The sequence below is a fragment of the Fukomys damarensis genome, unplaced genomic scaffold (assembly GCF_012274545.1).
Source record: "Fukomys damarensis isolate Sample0158 unplaced genomic scaffold, DMR_v1.0_HiC HiC_scaffold_34, whole genome shotgun sequence".
Classification (NCBI taxonomy): Eukaryota; Metazoa; Chordata; class Mammalia; order Rodentia; family Bathyergidae; genus Fukomys; species Fukomys damarensis.
The window spans coordinates 9,128,577-9,142,399 of record NW_022900946.1 but is presented as its reverse complement, the minus strand read 5'-3'; the positions used below and the strand labels follow the sequence as shown (position 1 = coordinate 9,142,399).

The following is a 13,823-nucleotide window of genomic DNA, read 5'->3' as shown; positions in this document are numbered from 1 at the left end:
GAAGATACTGTCATTTAACATGAAAAATTATATTTTGCATTTAATTTTTTTTTTTTGGTACCAAGGATCAAACTCAAGACCTTGTGCTTGGGAGACAGGCGTGGTGCCACTGGAGCTAAATCCCCTGCTTGCATTTAATTTTTTATTCCAGTAGAGCAGAGCTTTTTTTCTTACTATAGTAAAATTGAAAGACATGCACTCAGAAAACATCTGTTATCTTTTAGCTTCATATGAGATTACTATATGAAGTTATTAACTGGAAAAATAGTATAATTTATCTGATAAAGCATTTAATCTATAGACTAATTCTAGGAGGAAATATATTTAGACTCTATAAAGTAGATCAAATGTAGTTTTCTGTAGGTTTTTAGAATATATAGATTTTGAAATCTAATTACTTTTAAGGAAAAGTGAGAAAAGCCAAATTTCTTTTTCTAACCTTTGAAGCAAACTTTAAACTGATAAAGTTATATGTATTTATGGTATATGTGATGTTTTGATAGATGCACTGATTGTGGAATGGTGAAACAAACTCCTCCAGTCACACTCCTCAGCCTGTTTCTGGGAGTTAATACATTCTTGTTGTTTTCATTGCTAGTACTTCGTGACCATGATCATTTCTCTTGCTGCGGTTGCTTGGGTGGGACAGCAAGTCCATAACCTGCTTCTCACCTGTCTGATAGGTAAGTCTGTGGAAGAGCTACAGTCACATCCTAGACAGTGAAATCTAAATACAGCATAGGCAAATATGTGAGTATCTGCCAAAATGCATGTACTGACCAAAGAATTTCGGGAGTATAGGAAGGTGACCAAGACTCCGGGTCATTGTTTTCAGGGAGTTTATAATCATATAACAAGTAAAGATAAAATCCCGTAATAGCCAGAATAGTACAGTGAAACCTTAGTTTGTGAGCATAATTTGTTCTGGAAACATGCTTGTAATCCAAAGCACTTGTATTTCAAGAAAATAATAAAAATAAACAAATTAACATCACTTAATCACAACTAAGCAAATGGTTCCCCCCAAGTCCCTGTGAATCTGGGCGATCATGTCCTGGCAGGAAGATGTTATGGAAGAGAAGGAGGAAGAAAAAGCAGAGGATTCCCTCACTTCAAGAGCAATCAGGGCAATGTGTAAAATGTGGGAAACAGTGCAGAATTTTGTGGGAAAACACCACCTGAATAAGGCCGTAGCAGTGCAAATGATGAATCTGTTCAGTGACGGTGCAATGTCACATTTCTACAAAATCCTGAAAAGGAGGCAAAAAAAGCAAGTGACATTGGATAGATTCCTTGTTAAAGTTTCATGAAAAGAAAAAGATTCCATGGAGCAAAGGGCAGTGATTCCATTAGTTATATGAAAGTCATCCTACACAGTAAAATAACCCTGCTCTATCTCGTCTCCCTCACACCAGCCACAGAGGTTTTCAAAGGTAACTGCAGCTTAATTTGTTTATTTTTTCTTGATTATTTTGTATTATTTTAACAGTATTGTAATCATTTTCATGTGATTACTTTTGGGTTGTGGAGTGAATCATCTTGAGTTTCCATTATTTCTCATTGGGAAATTTGCTTGAAAATACAAGTGCTTTGGATCACTAGCATGTTTCCAGACTAAATCGGGATGGATAATTAGAAACTTAAATACAGTGTACTCTGGACTTATGAACGTATTTCATTCTTGAGGGCTGGTTGTAGCTCATGTTGGTGAATTGAAGGCTCAGGCTCCTCTGTGCAGCCTTCAAAGTCTCTCTCCTGTGTACAGGCAGATCTCAGTGTCCTGGGAGAGACATTGGCCCAGGATTTCTCAGTTAGCCCCACCCAGGAAAGGATGTTGTAATGCACCTTCCAGAATTCTTTAAGTGTTAAATCTGTTATCTGAGACCATCTAGAAGCACAAATGGCCAGCATTCAAGTTGTAACTCAAGACTCTGGTCATAAATTAAAACTAAAACTCTGGTCATGACCCAAGTTGTTCGTATGTCAGGCCACTCAACTTGAGGGTCCACTGTAATAGATTTATATTATCCTCCCATTAGAGTTCTAATAGTCTAGGAATCTACCTTCTTTAAAATGTGATAATCTTGCCTGTAATCCCAGCACTCGGGAGGCTAAGGCAGGAGGATCGCTGTGAGTTTGATACCAGTCTGGGCTACACAGTGAGTTTCAGGTCAGTCTCAACTACATAGTGAGACCCTGTCTCAAAAAAACAAACAAACAAAAAAATGTGATAATCTTGGGCTGGGGGTTTAGCTCAGTGGCGTCACCACCTGCCTCACAAACACAAGGTCCTGAATCCGACCCCCAGTACCACACACCAAAAAAATGATAATCTTGGGCCGGGGATTTAGCTCAGTGGTTCCATCACTTGCCTCGCAATCTCAAGGACCTGAGTTTGATCCCCGGTACCAAAAAAAAAAAAAAAAAAATGATAATCTTTAGGAAGTTAATTGTTTTCTCCTGAGAGACTAAAACAGAGGGATTGTAAATTTGAGCCCTGCCTGGGCAGCTTAGCAGTTTAGCAAAACCCTGTCTCAAAAAAGGCTAGGATGGGCTGGACATGTAGCTCAGGGGCTTTCTCCTTAATTTTGTTTATTTATTTTAAGTGACTTTCTTACTGTTGCTTCCTGGACTGAACCAACATGGAATCATTTCGAAGTACATTGGAATGGCCAAAAGAGAAATAAACAAGCTTCTGAAACAAAAAGAAAAGAAAAATGAATAATACATCTGCTTTATTCGGTGGTTAATGGAATAGGCATTGCCCTGGGAATAGTTTCTACTGTGCTGTGTGGATACTGAAATGCTACAGAAGTAGCTCTTTGCTTTCCCTCACTCTGCCCTTAGTAGAAATTCTCACTTGCCAGTAAGGCTTTGTGCATAGTATCTTTGTGTTAATTGTAGCTGGGTACATTCTCATCAGTTGGCCTTAATTGGGCAACTCACTAGTGAGTAAGGCTTGTTTTGATTTTTCTCACCCGGGGTTAACTGAATTCTTACTTTTGACAACTTCTTTTAAAATAATACAGTGGTGAACTTTACTCTTTAGTACGGTTAACAGTGACTTTGGATAATAGTTTGGCTTGACGTTTGCTTTAGCTAGATAGAAGGTAGTATTCTGTGGCTCCAGGAAGCTGGTTGTACTGTCTGCTTCCACAGTCTGCTTAAAAAACCGTGTGGCCCTGTGAATACAAAGACCAAGTTTACCACACCTGATGAAGAGACCAGTTAGGAGTCATTCCTTGCACTGTTTCTTTACCATTGGAGAAGAATCTCTATGGAATAAAGTGAAATTGATTCTGTGCCCTAGTATGTGTGGGTTTCTCCCTTGTGCAGAACAGTAATCTCTAGGCAGTATTGATCCTTTGTCTTACATGGGGAATCAGACAGGTGTAGAGCTCTTCTTCCCCTGCCCTACTTGGTCAGTGAATCCTTAAAGGCTTTTTAATAGCAGACTTCCAAAAGATTGTATTGTAGGATATTTAGCATACTTTTCAGGTTTTTACAGCGTATACAGTAGGTTGAGATGTAAGTCTGTGACCTTTATTCCAATACCAGCCAGTAAAGGACAAAAGTCTTCCTATGTTTAGTCAAGATTCGTTGCAGTAGCCAATAAAATAACTAATTTCTAAGATCAGAAAAAGCCTTCAAGGGTAAGCCCTACAATTCTTTCTCATTTTATAGCAAAACTGGCTGTATTTTGGTTTACATAGGTTTTGCATTGGACATAGCTACTACACTGGCGTTTGACTTTTTTCCTCAGTATTTCTCAAGGGCTGTTGGTGAGAGCAGGCTTGTGATGACAGCTAAGCCTCTGGCCCACATAGATGCTGTAAATCCTTGGAAAACTTCTTATAATCATCCTTTCCCTCTTAGTAGCTAGAAACTTAGAATAGATGGCATCTGTAAGAATGAACCTTTGAGGGCCAAAAAATGTGACTTATTTGGGAACAATTCTTAAACTGCTTAACTAGCTATAATATAGTTCTGTGAATTCATTGCACTGATGCTGTAAAACCTTGTGGTATATCTGTCCCTAAATGAGTTTTGTTTTCTTCCCTTTGATATTGTTGTAAATGGTGGTGCGCATTGTAGTTTATGTTTAATTTTTAAAAAATATTTTCATATGGCTACCTTAATTTTACGTGTGTTTCCTCAGTGTAAATAAGCCTGTCTTATCTGGATTTTTTTTTTGTGAATGTGTGTTCTACCAGTTAACTACCTTGGCAGTTTTAGTCCTGTATCATTTCTCCTTTGTTTTGTGTGAAAGGGGAAAAATAAAAGCTGGAATCTCTTCAGTGTCTCACTTTCTTTTTTCTTTTTTTTTTTTTTCCACTTTCTTTTTAACTTAGCCAATCTAAGGTTTGCATGATTGAATTTATGAAGCCAGTTAGTCAACTGCCCTGTGTGAACATTACAGATCTCTAAGGTACTCTTGAAGAGCAAAGTGAAATCCAAAGGTTAAAGGTATTCATTCAGCAAACACTGAGGCTCGGCACTAGGTCCAAGAGGAAATGCAGGAAGGGGTACACATGATGTGGGATGGAAGAAGAGAGAGGGCGCCCCCCCGGCGTCCACCTGGGTGTCTCTGTCCCCCGGGAGAGCTCTGGGGGTTGGTACTGGAGGAGTGCACAGGAAATAACGGCTGGCGACCTGTCTTTTTGAAGCACTTTAAGAGCTCCAACTGTTTTAAGTCACTGGTTGTACTTCATGGTGGGTCCTGGGAAGAGATCTGGTAGCAAATTACCAAAATCTGAGTCCTCTACCCCAAAGAGTATGGGTCCTTCTTTGGAGCCTCCTGGGGGTCTGGTGATGTCCAGCAAAAGACTCTCTCGGTTACCAGCACGATCGCCCGATGTTTCCGAAGTGCTGCTCTGTCACTGCAGCTGCGGTCACTGCTTGCGTCAGCCTCACCGGGCTGGCTCCCTTCCCAGGCCGGCTTGGCTCCTTCACAGCCAGGCTCCAGGAGGGGCTGCCCTGGTGTCAGCTGTGGCCGCAGCAAGTCCGTTTTCAAGGTGAGCCCTGACTACCTTTAGCAGGGCAGAAGGTCCATCACCCCACGGTTCATGTAGGAGGAGAGACCTTTTGGAATGAGTTGTGCCAAGGGAAATCAGATTGGGGTGGGGATTTTTTATTCTCTGCTCTTGACTGGACTGATGAGATTCCCTCCACCCTGCAGGATGTGGAACTTTTTAAGAGATAATTGAATGCTAAAAGTTAATATGTTACCATTTTCTTTTTTTTTTATCAGGGACTTTTTTTTTTACCAGGGATTGAACTCGGGACCTTGCACTTGGAAGGCAGGCGGTGGCACCACTAAGAGGCTAAATCCCCGGCCCACCGTTTATTTTTACTCAATTCACAATCAGTCCTGTTTGAAGACAGCTGTTCTAGTATGCCTACAACAAAACCCACTGACTGCTGGGGTACTTTTTGCAGAGGTCTCTGCTCCATCTCTCCACCCTGTTTTCAGAGTGGAGCTGCCACAAACCTAGACTTATCTACTGTCCCATTCACCCACTTGCGGATTAGGCAGCTTTAGATCCAAATCCCCACAAAGTAATGTAGTATCTTAAGTAACTTTTTTTTTTTTTATTTGCTTTGAACTTTTTAAATAAAAATTTGAAGTTTGGTCAATTTAAGATAGAATGTGGTTTTCTTATTTGTGACATGGGGATCATAGCAGAGATCTCAGCCTGCATTTGTTGCGAGGGCTGCTGAGTTAGAAGAAGCTCGAATCCAGTAGCACTTTCTGGGAAAGCTTTAGCAGCTTCCCAGGTGACCTCTGCATCCCCACAGCCCTTCGTGCTGCTGGTTTGTCATCTCTGCTGCAATCTGAACCTCTTTAGGGCAGGAACCAATAGTTCTGTCTCCTTAGTACCTGGCACCATACCTGGCAGACATGGTATTTATTAGATGAATTAATCCAGGGTATAAAGAGTTAACATTTATTATTTTTCTATTTATGGTAAGGCTCTTGAAGGAAAGTGCTTTTGTTCTGCCAACTCCCTACCTCCTGCTAAGGCCCCCAGTAAAATGAACTGCATGTTTCTAGTAACAGAATGGGTTGTTACTGGATAGGGAGCCAGTATGTCAAGAAAAATTTTCCTTTAAAAAGCCAGCGGTTGGCCAGGCGTGGTAGCACACGTCTATAATCCCAGCGCTTGGGAGGCTTAGGCAGGACTGCTGGGAGTTCGAGGCCAGCCTGGGCTACCTGTGTAGTGTGGGTGGCTGAATGCGTTGAGAGCCAAGGAGCAAGCCTCCTGGTGAAGTTGGGGAGAGGGTGCTCAAGTGAGAGGGAAAAGTGAGCGCTGAGTCTGAGGTGGAGCATCCTTCGAGTATCTGAAGGGAAGCAAGCCAGGGGTAGCAGACGCAGTGGCAATGGCACACATCTGTAATTCCAGTTACTTGGGAGGCTGAGGCAGGAGGACCACAAATTCTACGGCACCCTGGGCAATTTAATAAAATTCAAAAAGAGGGCCGAGTATGTAGCGCAGTACAGTGGTAGGGCAGTTGCCTAACATGCTGGAGGTTCAGGGTTCAATGTCTAGTACCATACGGACACACACACACACACACACACACACACACACATTCACACAAGATAGCAAGCCAGGGTAGGTTGGTGAGGATGAGGCCTGATGTGCTTGTGCCAGGAGGGAGGTGTGCACATCAGCTTGCCTAAGAAAAGATTTTACTGGGGAAGCCCTTGGAGAGTGCATCATCCGACTTCAGTTTTAAAAAGTCCTACTGGGGCCGGGGATTTAAGTCCTACTGGTTGCTTTGCGGGGAAAAGACAAGAATAGGGTAAAGTGGGGTGGAGGGTGCAAACAGTGTGGTAAGGAGGCTATTGCAGATATTTCAGAGATGAGGTAATTTGCCTCAGCTGGTCACACAGTTCCATAGAGGGCAGAGGCAGAAGTCACTGCCTCCGTAGGTGATCAGATCCTGGGCCCCAGGCTGTACCCAACTCTGTACTTTTTCCCTGGCCAAAAAAAAAAAAAAAAAAAAAAAGGTGCCCACCTACTATGTATGCAGCGAACCTTGTACAAGCCCTTTGCACTATTACCACATCTGACTGTGGCAAGAACCTTTAAGAGGCAAGGATTAGTACCCCCAGTCTACACCTGGGTAAAGTTCGGAGATGAGAAATGACTAAGGTACATTAGTTCTTATCTGGGTGCACAAAAGTGTACAAAAGCCACAGGCTCAGAATCCTGTTTATTTTGAAACGTTTGTGGTTTTCTTCCAAAAGGTGTGTTCTGGAAGTGGGAAAAAACCATTTGGATCCTCAATCAATACTTTAAAGACTTGTCGAGATTTGAAGAGATATTACCAATTTAAAATCATTTTTAGGGCCAGGGATTTAGCTCAGTGGTTCCGCTGCCTGCCTCACAAGTGCAAGGTCCTGAGTTTGATCCTCAGTACCAAACACAAAAAAACAAAAACATTATTAACCACTTTGGAAAATACAGTCCACCAAAAGATGTATACACACTTCGGGAAAAGAAAAACTTGTATAAATATTGTAATGCTAAATTTATTGAGACCCCATGAGATTAACACAAGTTCCCTACGGCCTCTACAAGAGGTGCTCAAAGTGATGCTCATTAGCGTCCAGACATTTATTAATATGGCAAACTGGGATTGAGGTTGCTGCATATGCATTTTCGGTTTCTTCTATAAGGGCCGGCAGTATGGTTAGTTTTCTGCGATGTATGACATCCTCTGGGGTTCCCCATGCGAGGGTAACACCATCTGTTGAAAAAGCAACTGTTTTTCTTTTCCTTAAGTGGTATATACATTTTATTTATTTATTTATTTTTGCGGACTCTGTATATACACCTCGGAAACGCCAAAAATGTCTGTGAGACCGTGAGCATTGCAAACCCGAATCCCAGCTACTCCAGGGGCTCGCAAGCTGGAGCCCAGCCTGGGCTATTATGTCTCAAAATAAAATAATAAAATGAGGTAGGGATGCAGTTCAGCGCAGCGCTCGGTAGGCTCACGCCCCACTACTGGGCACTGAAAATGAAAGGACGTTTCCGTCTCAGCTCCAAACGCCGCCTAGAGGCATAGACCGATTATTGCGGGTCCTTTCAGAGACACTATAAACACACAAGTATCACAATCCATTCTAAATGGTGAATGAGTTTTTACTGCAATAAAAATAAGCAGACTTCAAGACCTTCTTGTCGAATGTGTTGTTGTTCTCTTAGTACCTGGGAGCGAACTCGGAACCTTGCACCTGCAAGGAAGACGCAAGAACCACTGAGCTAAATCCCCGGCCTCGATTTTGTATTTTTACAGATTGTCAAAAGGTAAGTCTCTCTAGGATTTGGGTTGATTCCTTCGGCTCTCAACTACCAATTCCTGAGCAGGCTCCGCCCCTACGTCCGCGAACTTCCACTAGCCAGTCATTTTGTTTGTATGGTTTTTTTCTCCCGTTACTTTGAAGATCTCGCGATAGCCCGCCTATTTCCCATAACTCCGTGCGCTCGGCCCTCCCGTCCTCTTTCCGCCATCTTTCCTTGCCGGTAAGTAACTTTCTGAGGGCTCCTATTTCATCCGTTGGCTATCAGCGCCATCTCACATTCTGAGGCTAGGTTTCGGGTCCCTGCGAGGATGCGGGGACCCTACTGTGCGGAGAGTCCTGGCTTTGCGGGCGCTTGGGCAAGCTTAAAAGAGAACGATGTCCGGGCAACCCACGCTCTGCCAGGGGATCCTGGCTCTAGGGATGCAGGCCGCAGCGCTGGTGGGAACTGGTGCTTCCGACAGCCCGCGGAGGCTGCAGCCCTGCCTCGGCCCACGCTGCCTGGAACTCCCGTTAGCGGCTGAGGTAGCGTCTGGACTCTGGCCCCATTTGGGACGGTTGCTGGGATGGGTCGTGTAAGCTACCTTCTTGTTGCTGAGGTCGCGCTAGGAGTTTGGGAGTCCCAGGCCACCCATCCCGGAAAATCTCACCCTACCTGGGTTGGCGTTTTGCCGGGAACTCACCTAACTTCTGGGTATCCTGGTTTCCCCTCAGGTGTTTTGTTGAACTTAAGGAAGTAGGTTGGCTCTGTGGCGCTTCTAACATGTTTTGTCATTGGTTCTTATTGGTGCTTTTAAAATTGAGTGCTCTCAGTTCACGGTCGTTGGAAGAATCCAGTAGGGTGGCACGGAGAGTGCATGTAGTTTGCGAATCTGAGACGCGTATTGTTGGACTTTTTGAGATTGCGCGGAGAGGGACGTTTTACTTTAGTTAGGTGAAAGTAAAATAGCATCTTAAAGATATTAGAATAAGGTTGAAAGTGAATTGACTTGAAAATTAAGAATGCGGATGTTAATGACTTTAAACGAGGGAAACGCTGATGATTTCTAACTTCTGTTCTCAGTAACTGGCTATAGCTGGTATCTTCGTTTGCGTAGCGGACAATTGCTGCCAATTTTGAGGTTTATGTCAAATGGATTTTTCCCCTGTATCTTAACTCCAGCATTCCTGTGCTGCATGATCACACAATGAATGAGTTTAGTATCTGACATTTCCTGATTACCTGTAATTCTACAAACATAGTAAATAGTAATCCAAGGATTTTTTGGATGTGGGGAATATTTGTCCCGAAGACTCTTTAAGGTGGGAATAGAGAGGAAGGTTTACATTAGGAATCGTAGGAATGATTGGATGTTCGCTACAGTTGACAATGCCAATAAAACCTGCTTTGTCTTCCCTGAACAGCCATAATGGTGCGCATGAATGTCCTGGCTGATGCTCTCAAGAGCATCAACAATGCCGAAAAAAGAGGCAAACGCCAGGTTCTTATTAGGCCGTGCTCCAAAGTCATCGTGCGGTTTCTAACTGTGATGATGAAGCATGGTAAGTGTGTTCCTGTGTCTTATGCCTTGATGCCAGACTTTTTAAGGAATCAGTTTTGTAGAAACTAATTGGGGGAGCAAAATGTCAGTCTCAGTCGTACTTGGGGAGTAATGCTAACGACCACTAAATAGGATAGGTTTGTTGAAAATAAGCTTGTCTGGTTGCTAAATTATGCGAGTCCTAACAAGGCAGGGCTGGCTCCTGGGCTACTCAAGATCTAGTGATCTGTGTCTTTGACACAGACTAACCTTTTGGGTTGCAAGTGATGATGGGGTAAGGGGAGAGTAATACCATTCAGTATTAGGGGTTGGTTTGTTTTAGGTAGTGTTCCCAAAATTATATATAATACGTGGTTGTGAAAATTAGTTCTAATACAGAGCAACTGTCATACGCTGGAGATGATGTCGGGGAGAAAAGTCTAGTAGGCAAGAGCGAGAATGCTAGAGCATAGTGGTTCAGGTCTCAATGTGTGTTTTTAATTTGACATAGTTCTGTTTTGTAGGTTACATTGGAGAATTTGAAATCATTGATGATCACAGGGCTGGAAAAATTGTTGTGAACCTCACAGGCAGGTTAAACAAGGTAAGGTTTGGTTTTATATCTTTCAGAGCCTTAATTCTCTAACATTGTTGTTGTCTTTGTAAATTCTGAGTAGTGGCGCACTGCGTATTTTATACCAAATTTCAGTTTGTTTATTCACCAAGGTTGTTGATTCTGGATTTTTGTCAGTTGGGAGTATGTGCTGTCTGAAAGGGAGGTGTTGGCTGAAACAAACAGTGATGATAATTAACTTTTGAGGCTAGGATCTCACACCATCTACTTCAGTGCCTTGAGCTTGGGTGCCTCAAGGCCACTAAGGTAGCTACTCAGTAACTTATTCTCTATCAGTGATGTGTGCTTTTGATGTTGATTATGAGGTTAAGTGCCAGTATTACGGCTTCCTGTGCTTTTGAGGTCTTAGACTGCTTTTCAGTTTGGTAACAAAGTCTCTCGGAGTGGTTCCCAGAGTAGTCGTGTGTCCTCCTAGATCCTCTGAATGTAGTATATCGTACCAAATCAATCTGTTAGAAAATGCAGACCTGCTTTTCTTGGGGACAAAACGTGCCGTGGACCTCTAGATAAAAGTATTGGCACAATTAAAATACCGTGTTCACTGAGTGTTTAATTTGAAATGACACAAAGCAGGAGAACATCAGCATGGTATTTTTTTGTTGGGGTATTTTGGGGAGGGAGCATTGGAATAGTTGATGTGCAGTTCAGGTTGACCTCAAACTTGGGTGATCCTCTTGCCTTGGCCTCCCAAGTGCTAGGTTTACAGGCATGCGCCACCATGTATGTTTCTGAGAGGTGCTCACTATTAAAATATTTTGATTTTGACACCTAGTCCAGCGTGGATAGGGTGAAGACAGACCAGAAAGTGAGTTGCCTAAGTCATGTTTAGTGGCAGCAGGTGGCTAGTAAGGTTATTTTCAATTTCTTTCAACTTCTCCCTTTCACAAGAGAATACCTGTCTCCTTTAAGTAACAGGTGGGCCTACCCTTAGCCTGGGAATGTGGCAGCTGAGTTCAGGGGGTAGATGGTGTTACAGATTTATTAAAATTCTGGCCTGATCACACCCTTCTCTTAAGATTTCCCTGGAGCCAGGCATGACGGTTCATACCTGTAATCCAACATTTTGGGAGTCTGAGGCAGGAGCATTGCAGAACTGGGGCTGTAACTCAGGATGGAACACTCTTGAATTTAGTAATCCCCAATAACAGAAATGAAGAGAAAAACCAAACAGGGTAAGGGGCAGTTCAGTGCCTCTCTCCTCCAGGGTTGGGGCTAGGGCCGTTACACTGCTGTATTGCACCCCAGCCCAATTTTTGTGTGCCATTAATAGCAGAGCACATGTGCAAGATGGCCTCCCCTTGGTGGGTGTTTGAACATTCATTGCTTTGGTATTGCCATGCAATTGAGTGATGAGTGTAGTGCTCTTGGAGTGGTCTTGCTTTGTGGGTGTTAAAACTTGGGCTGTCGTCCTGCCTTGGTCACAGCTTCTTGGTCTGGGCATTGATGGCCAGCTCTCCAGCCCATGGCGATGAATGCTAGGTAGTGATCTAGCCCTGCCCTATATTTGCCCTGACTCCTCTTTCTTTCACTTTATCATGGCTTTGTTTTCTTGTTGACTGACATAATCATAGTCTTTTTTATTTTGTACCGGGGATCGAACTGGCGACCTTGTGGCTTGCCAGGCAGATGGCAGAACCACAAGCTAAATCCCCAGCCAGTCATATTTTTATTTTTATTAGATGGTACACAGAATAGGTTATTGGGTGGTTTGTATGATGTCAGTAGTTACAAATGCTGTCTTGTTTTGCTTAGTTTTTCTGTTAACTGATAAAGTGAAATTTTTAATTTTTTGTTTTTTTTTTTGAAGTGTGGAGTGATCAGCCCCAGGTTTGATGTGCAACTGAAAGACCTGGAAAAATGGCAGAATAATCTGCTTCCATCCCGTCAGTTTGGGTGAGTTGGCTTTCCTCGATTAAAAAATTTTAATGCTAGCTGGGCATGGTGACGCATCCCTGTAATCCCAAAGTGTTGGGGAGGCTGAGGCAGGAGGGTCACTGAGTCCAGGTCAGTCTTACCTACATAGTGAGACCCTGTCTCAAAAAGCAAAAACCAAAACCAAAAAAAAAAAGTTAATGCTAAGAATTGCTGGTGGTGAGTTTTATTTAACCTTGGGTGAGGTTTTGTTTTCTTATTACAGTGGCAGCTCATTTCATGAACACTTAGCAAAATAAGTCGATTGTTCAGCAGTTTTGCTTCTGTTCACAAATTCTGCATTGGGTGACAAACTTGGCATCTCCCCTTAAATCGTAAAACAAATGTAAATTTGTGAAGAGAGGTACCTCTGCGTTTTTTTTTGTTTGTTTGTTTTTTTTTCCCCTTGCATAGCGCTCATCTGGTCTCAACTAGGATGGCTTTAATAATTAGGTCAGGTACTTGCCACATGTCCTGTGTTAGGCTTCAGGTGTGAGAGACGTGAGAGCTTTGGGATTGGCAGAGTTTTGTCTGCTTTCGTGTCTGCTCACTGCTGGCAGTGTAGTTCACACTGTGTGTGTTCCCGGTGTGGCCCGAATCCCTTCTGATTTGCAGGTTGTGGGGAAACTGAGATTGAAAGTCCCTCCTGTGTTCAAATCCTTGTTTGACCACTTGGAAGCCAAAGGCGTTCCCTGCCTTTGTTTTCAGTTAAGCATAATATTCGGGGTCTCAGTCAGCAGAGGGCAGGGCTGTGTGTGGCTGGTGGCTTTGGATTGGGTCTTTTGATTCTAGGAACTGTCTACAAGGCCGACCCAGGTAATCTACCAGCTCAGGTAGGGTAGCGCCAGTGCCTGTGTCCCTCACAGGAAGCTTAGTATGAGGGTAGTATTTTCCGGAAGCAGAAGGCAATCTAATGTTGAACTGTGAAACTCACCAGCGTGTTTTTTTTTCTACTCCGTAGTTTCATTGTATTGACAACCTCAGCTGGCATCATGGATCACGAAGAAGCAAGACGAAAACACACAGGAGGGAAAATCCTGGGATTCTTTTTCTAGGGATGTAAACCATACAAATAAAATGCCTCAATGGACTCTGGTGCTTCCACTCGATCGTTTTGAGCCTTTATAGCCATAGGAGGTGTGTCAGGGGATGCACAGCTGTCGTGTTACTTGGTGAATGCTGTTGATCTGCTGTGAGCAAGTCCATCACCTGAGGCAAGGTTTCTGGCCCTGGATGATTGTGTCTGGCTTGAGTTCCTGTTCTGGAGTCTTAGTTACACGCTGGAAGGGCTGGTCCTTTGCTGTGTAGCTTGGCAGCACATTTCATGCGCTATTGTAAATAGTGCTGAAAATACAGTTACGACCCTTACTGTGTAAGCACACGTAGCTAGTCTGCAGTTTGCAGATGCATCACGCAGTAAGCAGGTGGTCTGTCAGTGCCTCTA

At 43.3% G+C, this 13,823-nt stretch overlaps 2 protein-coding genes across 3 annotated transcripts in view; both read left to right on the top strand.

The window, feature by feature from the left end:
* Positions 1-3,446, top strand: part of Arl6ip1 (ADP ribosylation factor like GTPase 6 interacting protein 1) — a 9,874-nt gene extending 6,428 nt beyond the window's left edge. For both annotated transcript variants that reach the window (XM_010610761.3, XM_010610760.2), the window contains exons 5-6: positions 599-683; positions 2,607-3,446. In XM_010610761.3, the coding sequence (XP_010609063.1) occupies positions 599-683; positions 2,607-2,725 (204 nt within the window). In that variant the 3' untranslated portion in view covers positions 2,726-3,446. The remainder of the gene's footprint in view (positions 1-598; positions 684-2,606) is intronic.
* Positions 3,447-8,450: 5,004 nt separating this feature from the next.
* On the top strand, positions 8,451-13,470 carry Rps15a (ribosomal protein S15a). The gene is made up of 5 exons (XM_010610762.2): positions 8,451-8,537; positions 9,719-9,856; positions 10,359-10,438; positions 12,276-12,361; positions 13,341-13,470. The coding sequence occupies exons 2-5, from the start codon at positions 9,724-9,726 to the stop codon at positions 13,432-13,434; spliced, it is 393 nt and encodes a 130-aa protein (XP_010609064.1). The 5' UTR covers positions 8,451-8,537; positions 9,719-9,723; the 3' UTR covers positions 13,435-13,470.
* The last annotated feature ends 353 nt before the right edge of the window (positions 13,471-13,823 follow it).

Coding starts and splice junctions, on each gene's coding strand:
- Rps15a (XM_010610762.2), top strand. CDS start 9,724: ATGGTGCGCATGAATGTCCTGGCTGATGCTCTCAAGAGCATCAACAAT. Junction 9,857..10,358: donor AACTGTGATGATGAAGCATG/GTAAGTGTGTTC, acceptor TCTGTTTTGTAG/GTTACATTGGAGAATTTGAA. Junction 10,439..12,275: donor TCACAGGCAGGTTAAACAAG/GTAAGGTTTGGT, acceptor TTTTTTTTGAAG/TGTGGAGTGATCAGCCCCAG.